General features: G+C 42.1%; 1 protein-coding gene across 8 annotated transcripts in view; it reads right to left on the bottom strand.

Annotated features, from left to right (window-relative positions):
* Positions 1-203: 203 nt before the first annotated feature.
* LOC311251691 (nuclear factor 1 B-type-like) overlaps positions 204-10,905 on the bottom strand; it is a 70,384-nt gene continuing 59,682 nt past the window's right edge. For 6 of the 8 annotated variants that reach the window (XM_084344278.1, XM_084344276.1, XM_084344277.1 and 3 more), the window contains 2 exons: positions 10,518-10,606; positions 204-6,379 (listed from right to left, as the gene is read on the bottom strand). In XM_084344278.1, the coding sequence (XP_084200404.1) occupies positions 6,247-6,379; positions 10,518-10,606 (222 nt within the window). In that variant the 3' untranslated portion in view covers positions 204-6,246. The remainder of the gene's footprint in view (positions 6,380-10,517; positions 10,607-10,905) is intronic. The other 2 variants (XM_084344282.1, XM_084344283.1) reach the window with 1 other exon arrangement.

Raw genomic sequence — 10,905 nt, 5'->3', positions numbered from 1 at the left:
ATTGAAAAGTCCAACTCGATGCTTTTTGAATTTCCCATCAGTTTCCCGGCCAACTGGCTCGAGTACATAAATGCCGCAGTTTGCCTCTTCATCAAACACAGACTGACAAATGAGAACTTTTACATTCAGCTCTCAAATTGCAATCGCTCAGAAAACCAAATATAATAAAATAAACACGAGAAGAAACAGCCATAACACCAGAGTCATTTTTGTAGCATAGCTCATTTTATTGTTTAAACAGTTTTGCATAGGAAATATATCCACTTCCAGTAATTGACTGCAGTAAAAACAGCTGCTAGCAGTATAGGCTGGATATAACAGTAACAATCACAAAAAGTTGAGCCTTTATTTACACTGATTTTAATCTTGTGGCAATTTTAGCCCCTGCACCAAATGTAACCAGCTTGAAGGCATCGCCTAATGCTCGGCGTTTCTAAAATCAATAAAAGAAGGGATATCAAGGCCTTCGCTATACAGTTCACAATGGACACCTGTGGCTCCTAAACTGTCAATGAAAAGATAAAAAACAAAAAAAGGTTTTCCAAAAAGTCCTCTAAAACGTACATTCAGATACATACATAGACCTTTGCACACACTTGCAGTGTAACTACGATCACTACTGGAGACTGTTTACATATTGTTTTGTTGGTGTTGTTGTTGTTGTTCAGAATATATATATAATTCCACCATGATTCATCAAGTAGAAATGTGTGCGCAGAGGGAAGTAAAAGTGCCACAAGACCCAAAAATAAATCAGCCCTGCAGAGAAAAAAAACAAAAACTGGTGACTAATCTTCGGAGAAAAAAAAAGACATAATTTTGATCCTTTCGCTGCGCTTAATGTAGCACTGACACCCCCCCAACGCCCCACTCCCCTCCTCCCGGAGACAGAAAAAGAAAAGAAAAAAAAAAAAGAGTGAACATTTCCTCTCTCAGATTTCCAACAAGCTCGATGTGGGCATTGAAAATTAATAAAACAAACAAAGAATCTCCAAAACCATCGAAGAAGTAATGACGAGCATATTTCCAGATGAGTTTGCCACATTCTCTTCTGCGTGATGGTGTGTTTTTTTTTTTTGTTTTGTTTTTTTTCCTTGTCACATATGAAAGTTAAGTCTATCACATTTTACAATTATATACAACAGACACTTGGACAGCTTGAACAGGCACTGCATTGCTATCTTTTTGTCTTCTTTTGGTGAATGTTACATCCTGTAAAAATGCTGGTTTTTCATGTTTTATAACAACCTGATGCCGAGTGACTAGCAGCTAGCCAACGTATGGAAGGTGTATATTGCTCATGTGGGATGAAAACGAAGCTCCTCTAACCCTCTCGGTAACTACAGAATGCGCGACATTCGTTTAAAGAAAGGAAGAAAGAAAAAATCACACGTATTGCATGAGTGCCACAGGTCCTCCTTGCATAAAGTCGTCCTGTTTCTCGATGATCGCAGTGACGTAATACTAAAAAAAAAAGAAAAAAGGCGAGTGTCAAAATCTGCCTCGGATACGGCCTGACAGGTGGAACACTGATTGAAATATCAAGAGCTTTCTTTTTGACAGGCTACATTCAACCTTGCCCGAATACGCTATCAGCTGGAAGGTGTAGTACCCGACTCTGAAGCACCTGCAATTAATGTCATGTTTGTTTGTAGTGTGAATGAAGGGTTTCCTCACATCACATCAGGCGTTGACAGCATGAGGAATGTGCAAAAAGATGTGACGCCCAGATGCTGCTGCCGATCTTTAAATAGATTTTAAAGAGCGTCGTCTGCGTACGAACTGAGACGACCGCTCGACGTCGGCCGATCTGAGCTGCGTGGAAATGTAGCACCGATCTCGAAAAGAAAAAAAAAAGAAGAAAAAGAAAAATCTGATAGATTCATCGAGGACGTTTGTCGCTGCAGATTTTACCCTGCTTCTCGCTTAAGGTCAGGCGCAATCTGACGGGCCTTTTTTTAATTCTCTCTCTCTTACTGGTCAAGTGACGTCACCTTCCCAGCTGCTACAAGGAACACACTCACACCACGGTCTTGTTGGACAAGAATTCACACCCATTAAAAAAAAAAAAAAAGGAGATAAATCACATCACACTCGCTATGGCCACACTAATGAAAGAACAACAATTCAAATATTCATGAAGTGTTTTTTTTTCCAAATGGAAATATCTAAGAACTAATCAAGATCAGAAATAATAATATTAATAATAAAAAAGCCTTCACTGTTGTTGTTTTTTTAATATTTATGGATCTGTATAGAATATTTCCCCCCTTTTTCTCGACTTCACGTACAGGATTACAACAACTCGATGAAAACACTTTAGTTTCTACTAATCGGGAGGAAACCTGGAGAGTTCTAACTCAAATCCAGCCTCCGAAACAAATAAACAAAAAAATCCCAATTTTATTTTTTTTTCCTAAAATGGAATTGACTCATTTTTCCCCAGAATTGAAGATTTACAAATAAGGGCTGAAGAGAAGAACTCTCGAGAAAGTTTACAGTGTACAAACTCCTGTCCCGCGGCAGGCTTTTTTTTTTTTTCTTAAATCAATAGAAAGACCCTCATCTTCTCTCGTTGTGTAGTGTCAGAGGCACTCGATCACACGTCCGGCTCACAAAGTCTCACACACACACGCACACGCACACACACACACAGGCGCGCGCATGCACACGAACACCCAAGCTGCCAAAGCAGAGTTCAACCCCACAGACTACTGCTATCGACGCAATCAGGATATTTACCTTTATGTACAGTCTCCTATTCAAATAAACACCAACAGCACAGTGACCCTGACACATTTGTATCACACGCACGCACGCACACACACACACACACTTGGGGACAATGCACTTCAGTGGGGTCTCCAATGGCCAAAGGCTGCAAAGCACTTAAAGTTTTTCTTTTAAAAGAAAGAAAAAGGATAAAACAATAAACAAAAAAAGACAGAACAGTGCACATAGAACGGGGTGACTTTTTCAATTTTTTTCTGCATAAGAAATCTGGGTGAAGACGGAGAGATTGAGCTTGACTTGAGGATTATTTTTCAAAAGAACGTTTTCTGCTTTCTCAGCCCTCCGGCTGACGCCGGAGAGTCGCGCCGTCTCTCCGAGGGGAGACGTTTCTTTCACGATTGCGAGGGAAAGAGTGCAAAAGGTGTCATAGCAGCAACGGAGGCGCTGCTCTCTCTGCGAGGAAATATCTTTATTTTATTTTATTTTTTTACATTAAAAATGGTAATGATTGATATAAATAATGCCCTGGAATACGCCTGAGAGGTTTAGTTTAAGACTAGGTTGAAAACACTGTACGTTGGGGGAGAAGACGATTGCCTATGTGCTATTTAAGTGCTATAATTTTTCTTCTAGTTGATTCTATTTAAGCTTCTACTGGGCCACTGGACAGGAAGTTAGAAAACACCACGGTCCAGTGTTTGCTGTACGGGGCTCTGCTGGGGAAAGTATCTCAGGAATTGACATATGTGCATATCGTATATACATTTATACAAATCTACTACTTATAAAATACTTTCTAAAGGCTTGCTTGAGCCTGTCTGCAACTGATTTCGGACAGGTCTCAGTAGCATTAGTCGGTGTGTGATTGTTGCGCAGGTCACAGGCCACTTCGCTGATGTGTTTAAGGCATCTACTTGGGAGTTGCATTCGGTGACGTCTGGTGTAAGGTTCGGCGAAAAAAGCGTGCAACGCTATCCGTCCAGCTTCGAGGGATCTACGACGAGGGTGGGATTCTAGGCGAGAGTGATTTTCTTAAAATGATTGTCATACTCAAGTCAAGCCGTCTCTCCTGTGAAAAAATGAGCTCCTTCAAGGTCACGCGCTAGCACCCCAGGTGGAAAGTTGAAAGTAAGAGTCACAGTAGACCAATCAGTGACTTTGCAGCCGTAGAAAGACCAAGGGTGCATTTCTGTTTTTTTTTTTTTATAAGTACTTCTAGAAAAATAACCGGCCCTCCCCGCTAAAACTCCCGAATTCAAAATACACTGGAACACCGTCATTCGGTAGGCCTATACGCTAAAGAAAGAAAGAAAAGAAAAAAAAAAAAAAAAAGACCTTGTCATACACTGCATAGAAAGCAGTCCCCACTTTGGTCAATAAAAAAGGAAAACACCCACAACAACAACAACATCATCAACAACAACAACGACAAACAACGATATCAACAAAATAAATGCATTACAATATTGTCTATCTCCAAACTAGCCTCTAATAATTGACGCATCTATAAGCACTACCTACATAGGCAAAACTTGGTATTGCATAATTTTTCATAATTCTGAATTCCACCCTCCGCAATAGTAACTGGAAGATGAACAAAATGAGCAATAAGGAAAAAAACAAAAGATGACAGGTTATTAGAAAAACCACCAAAATACTGAGAGAAAAAAAAAAAAAAAAAAAAAAAAATGCTGGTTGATTACAAACTTTTTAAACGGCAACTATACACAGCCTTGATATGCAATGTAACTGTGAGATAGAGTAGTACATGAAGTTAAAAATCAACAATTTCATTCAGAGTACAAAACAATTCTTATCATAAAAATGTTAATTTTTTTTTCTATAATGATAAATGCAGCAAAAAACAAGTGTAGTGATGTCTCTATATTCAAAGGCAAGGCACGTAATGTGGACTATATGTCATCGTGCAAATTAAGAGTATTGGAGAGATTTTTCCTTGTATAAATACGTCTGGACTGGAGAGGCAATGGCTGCGAACATGCCGTGCACAATTCTTAGATTTCAGGGATTTGCCACCACCTGGATTCATAATTTCAGCTTTTTCAACCTCTTCCACTGTAGAGTTAACCTTGCACAAACTAGCTTTACACATAAGCCTACTGTACATTTGCATGAATTGTACATTTCCATGAATTAACACTTTGCATTCCATGTTTTTTATTTTTTTTGTAAACATAAGCTTTAGAAGCTGATGGCCAAATGCATTATGCTCTTGATCTTATCGTGAGCATTTTTTTTTAAAAAAGAAAAAGAAAAACAGAAATGCCATTTCCGACACACTACGTGCGCCTCATTTCTTTGCTTATGTTCGGTTATTTTTTTTCCCCAAAATAAATTAAAAAAATAAAAATCTCCCCGTAACGATGGGGAGGGCTCAAAAAGAAGTGCTGGTTTTTGCTCAGCGCTGCACAGGTAGCTTAGTGCTTGCCTTCGACTGCCTTTCACGCTTGATGTTTCGCTCATGTGAGGAGACGGATATGTGACTGAAATCAAATTCAAATGTTTCCTTGAACATTTTTACCCATAAATCCATTTAATGTTTAGTTTATCCCCCTTCCTTTAGAGTCTTAGGGCTGACAGACTGATAGCTTCCCTTCAAAAAATTCAATTGCACTTGCCTCTATCGAGATTTTCTTATGCTCCGTCTTTTTTTTTTTAAAATCCTTTTGTAAAGGAGTTGCAAATTCTCTAATGAGGGGTCCAATCTCAAGCCTAACATTTAGTGTTTTTTGAAAACCGCATCAAGAGTTCTCAACTCTTACCGTAAGTGTTTTAATTCTCAAAGTAAGTAGCAGTAAAGAATAAGCAAAAGTCAACACATTTTTCCGAACAAAGAGTCGTATCACAGTAAACTGAAATCAAAACGGAAGAAGAAACACTCTGAATTCACAATTTTTTTTTTTTTTTGTTCCTATGGTGTACACAGTGAATCGTTTGACGTGGGGAAAAAAAGCCTCTTTTCAAGAGGCCTGAGCTGGAGAGCTTCGATTCTCGGAGCCATCCACCAGGCAGAGGTTGTCGATACGCAGACCTCTTCGCTTGTGTGTAAATCAGGATTTTACATCTTCCCCCAACATGGAAAAATAGTAGGAATTGCCGCTAAGAGACTAGAGTGTCATGCAATAAAACATTAAGGCATCTATACATCACAGTATTTGAATGGATTGAGAAGTTCTGCAAACACAACAACTGACTGGTGGGTGGTGGATGTGTGGGCTGGGCTCGGGCGAGGAGACAGCAGACCTGAAGCGTTCGTTCTCTCTTTTTTTTCTTTCCTCTGAACCAACCCTCGTCTTCACTTCACGGCCAGTGTCCTTCATGGGGAGGGACGGGGGAGGAGGGGAGCTGGGGGGGGGGGGGGACGAGGAAGGGGGACGATTGTGCAGCTCGTGCTGCTTTGCTGGTTTCATCCATGGCTGCGGACACCTGTAGTGCTAGCTCTGCACCACCAACACCCATCCACCCTGGGGGTCATCCGGGCCTCTGCGCTGCTCAGTTCCCAGTCTCAGCGGGGACCAGGGGCTCACCAATGATGTTTATGCTGTAGTTCTGGTGGACATTTGTTGGCAGAATCGGAGTCCCGTTCGACACTTGGAATGGAACTAAGCTCGCCCAGGTACCAGGACTGTGAGGAGACAGGAGAGCAGAGAAGGAGAGAGCGACGGAGAGATTAGTCACATGCCGTTAACTTGTTTGTGCAGTCAAAATCTGATTCTTTCTTTCAATTATCCTGAACACTGCTTTCGCTAATGACCGGCGTCACCGCTCTGCTGACGCTCATCAAGGCTGAAGGTCTTAGTTTTTTTTGTTGCGTTCGGACAGAAAAGGGGGGTAAACACAAAAAAAGGGAAAAATGGCTGAGCTGAGGTGAATCCACTTGATTCCCAGTGAAGGACGTCACGTGACGCAGGTCCTCTTCTCTGCATTGAAGGCAGTATAGAAAAGCATGAGAGGGGGAGAGTGATTGGTGGTGGTGGTGGTGGTGGAGGAGGGGAGGGGGTTTGTGTGTGTGTGTATGTATGTGTGTGTGTTGGGGGGGGGGAGGCACCCTACACAAAGCTGTCCCATCCCTATTCATCTCACGCTAATGGCAAAACAACACAGTGATTGTTCCTGGGGAGCAACGGTGCTAACTGAAAACGCGAGCGGGAACAAACAGCATGTTGTTCCCGTGGGGTGCTGCGCTACGTAGATGTCAGATAATTAGCCCCCCCCCCACACCACCACCACCACCACCACCACCACCACCACCACTCGCCCCCTTTTTCCCCCCCAACAGGCCCCCAGTGTGCACTCATCCAACACCCTCACACATCAACCCTCTCTAAGTCTGAGGATACCTGCGTCGCACGTTTGACAAACTTTCTTTCCCGACACGCTGAAGTCGCGCACAACCTGCACGCATCAGGACAGACATGAAAGAAAAAAGAGCGAGAAAGTGAGGGGGAGGAAGAAGCAGATGAGGAGAGATGTTTTGCGAGGAAAAGATGGATGACGAGGAGGAGTTTTCAAGGGAGACAAAAACAGACAGAAGACAACGCCGTCTGGCGTTCGGTGAAAGCCGCTGATCGACCAGTCTGCGTTTTATACAAATCACTAGTCGCTCGTCTTTGACTTAAAACAATGCGAGTGCAAATTCAATTCACCTCGTGCCCTGAAAGAGTCAGACTCTTTAATGAGCGGCGACAGCAAGAAAGGGAAGATGCGTTCGAAAATAACAAACGTCGCTCAAGTCTGAGGTTATGTTCGCAAAGAGTTAAAAGACAACCTCGAGGCTAATCCTCTCTCGCAGGTTTTTTTTCCTCCCTCCCCTGTCCGACCCGTCCTTATGCTATCCTCTCTCTCTCTCTCCTGCTTTCTTCCCTCCCTCGCTCCGTCTCTCTTTCACCCTGCCAAAAATCATCGGACAGGAAAGGGGGGATTAAGTTTTTCCTACCTTGCTGAACAAAGAGCGCACAGAGTGGGCCGAGGGCTGCTGCTTTCTCTTTTCCCCTTTCTTTCTTTCTTTCTTTCTTCCACCCTCCCTCCATTCTTTCTTCCATCTCTCAGTGTTTTACTCTCCCCTTATGAAACTCCTCTCAGGTAATGGCTTACATTAAGGGGGACCACACAGCTACAAAAGCAGACTCGCGGGCCTTTTGTCCGCAGATCGGTTTTAATCTTGTTAAAATCGATGGCTGTCGGTCTGTATCTGCATCCCATAACCTGAGGCAGCGCTGAGCAGGGTTTTTGATGTAAAGATCTGCTTTACTATGAGGCTGAAGCACAAAGAGGAGGGGGGGGGGGCTGAAGTCCTCCTGTCACTGCTAATTGAGATTTGCCTTATTAGTATGAACTGTGAGTACAAACTGTGTCCGTAAAGGAGCACCACGCAGAAGAAATTCAGTCTCAGAAGTTTTATATTAATGAGGTAACAATACAAACTCAAAAATAAGAAAATAAGGTCCCAGAACACTGTTTGAGGATAGAAAGGTGGCAGGGTCCGCCACATATAAACAAAGTAAAACGGTATGAAACTGTGTTGTCCTTTAGGGCCAGACGATCTTTGCTGTACCCTCAATTTCAGAGGTCGTGTTTTAAATGCATGACAGGAATTCTGGGTATTGTTGTTCTTATCTGACAAACAGCGCCGTTTTGCTGTTATCTGGATGACATTATTTGCCAGCAGAGCCTCCGTCCCCCTGTATTTTTCTCTCCGTACAAGTGGTTGCTTTGTGTTTCCGCACTCCGAGCACTCCTAAGTCTTTCCTTAGGTAACCTTCAAGATGGCCTCCCCTTACCCTGTCCGAGCTCCCAAACCTCACTAATTCTACTCCCTGCAAGCACAGCCCGGGCATACAGCGTGCTTCGTTTAAGGATTAGCTCCCTAAATTAGATTATCTAATGGCATCTTAATGGATTGCTGACCCATTTCCTGCACAATGGCAACATGCGAGTCTGGCAGCGTTTTAATTTGGGGGCTAGTACTGAAGAGGCATCGCGGAGCGCTCCGTTTAAAGGGCGAGCCAGATAAAAAGAGGAATCCGCCTGATCCCATCTATACGTCGGGACGGGTTTTGCGCGAATAATCCGTCAAAGAGGGACAAATAAAATAGAATTACCGTCCAATCTTTGCGAGAAAATTAACTAGATTCAATTGGGATCCATTTTATCTGAGCTCATTACTGTACACTCGCATGGAGAGCTGAGGAGGAGTTAGTGAGTAAAATAAGAGACCTCGAAGCTGCTGCAGGGGACATTTTTCTCTGCTACCTCCACTGGCCTATTAGGAGGCCTATTGAAGGGGGTTCTGCTGTGTGCATGTGTGTTTGCAGAAAAAAAAAAAGAAAGAGTTTGTAACTTCAGCGGGCGCAAAATGAGCTGCACACACACACACACACACACACATACACACTTCCAGGGAAAAGGGGAAAAGGGAGACGTAACAGGAAAAAGCTTAGCTCAGCTCGCTCTGCCTTGGTGAAATGGTTCAGGTTCTCTCCCCCCTAGAGAGGAAGACATACAGTATGGAGGAAGAGGGAGGGTGAAGAGGGAGGGGAGGCTTTCTTCTGTAGCTTTAAGTTAAAGAGAGTAAAGCATGACTTCAGCACAAAGTCAAACAAAGCTACGCTTGTTAAAATGTGGAAAGTAAAACATCGTCACGTGGCCGAAAAAGCTGACCTGGAATGACTTCTTTTTATTCAAACGCGGTTTCGACTGTGTGTGTTCGAATTAGCTTCATCAAGGTTTGTGTTATGAAACGAGGATATTCTTGTTTTTGTTGGGTGTGAGTCCAAGAGGAGAGCCATGTTTCAAACCCTCGACATCATTGTGCAATTTGTGTGGTCTTTCAGCGAGAGAATAACACAGCAGTGAAATAAAATCATGACAGAAATATAACTTCTAATATTTGTTGCTTTCACAGGTTTCACAAGGAATATGAGGTTTCTGCTTTTCAAAGGCTTTTTATGATTTTGTGTACTTTATGGTGCGTTAGAGAAAAAAACCGGCAAATTCACACAAGAAATCTTGAACATAAATACAAAGATCAAACTTCTGTAACAGGATAAGAGACGAACCAAAAGCCAGTTCTCTCTTAAAGGGGCGCTACGTAGTTTTGGAGAAGAAATTCAAACTCAGAATTTTAATATTTACGATATATTTGCGGTAATTCTTTTCCATAAGTGAATAAACAAGCTATTCTCAGAGGAAAATAAGGTCCCCCAGAACACTGTGTGAAGCTAGAAAGGTGGCAGGGTCCGCCACATATTAACAAAGTAAAACAGGATGAAACTGTGTTGTACTTTAAGGTCAGTTTGTTTATTCAGTCATGGAAACAAAGAGAGTTTGTTAATTTAGATTGTTTAGACACACAATAATCAGTCAATGAAGATCTTTCTCCTCTGATTAAGATTTCTTCCCCACAACTACACAGTGCACCGTTAAGGTTTGAGAACGAAAAAAGATGTTTAAAACTCTAACGAGGTAAAAGCACTGCAGATTACACAGAAAGGTGGGGAAAAAATGCAAGAGTGAAAAGTAGATGAAGGAACAGGGAACAAGGAAATGTTTTTCTTCAGAACAATGCATGACCTCATCTGAAAAGTCCACAACCACTTCATTAACACTTAGAGCCACAGTCCAGACACATTAGATTTATATGTGACTTTATATAGGAAGAAAATCAGCTGAATCATTTATTATATGCTGTTATTAATTCAAGTTTGTGTGTGTGTGTGTTCGTGTGGTGGAAGAGAGACGGCATGAAAGAATGAAAAGGTTACCTTTGCCAAGTAATCCCCAAAGTGTCGTCAGTGGCACTGGGGCCATAATGCCTGCCGTTTTGAGTCACGCTCCAGTCACACTTCCTCAGCTGTCAATTGAAACCTAGCAGTCAGATCACTGGGCCAAGACAACTTCCACTTCAGATCACACTACAACTCAACACTGTATACACAGAATGCATGCAGAAGAGCCTAAAAGCAGGAGCAGCAGAAATGTAAAAAAAAAAAAAAAAAAAAAAAAAAGACTCCAAATGAGTCCTGATGTAAAAAAAAACAGCCAGTATAGTCATTATCTGTTGGGTGGAAATAAAAAGAGACATAAAGAAAAAAGCATGCAGTCACAGTTAGTGGTAACAGCTAACCTGGAAGTAAAAAAAAAAACGGAGTT

This window comes from Pagrus pagrus (genome assembly GCF_965226575.1).
Source record: "Pagrus pagrus genome assembly, chromosome: 22".
Lineage (NCBI taxonomy): Eukaryota > Metazoa > Chordata > Actinopteri > Spariformes > Sparidae > Pagrus > Pagrus pagrus.
The sequence above is the reverse complement of the archived record's forward strand: the minus strand, read 5'-3'. Positions and strand labels throughout refer to the sequence as shown.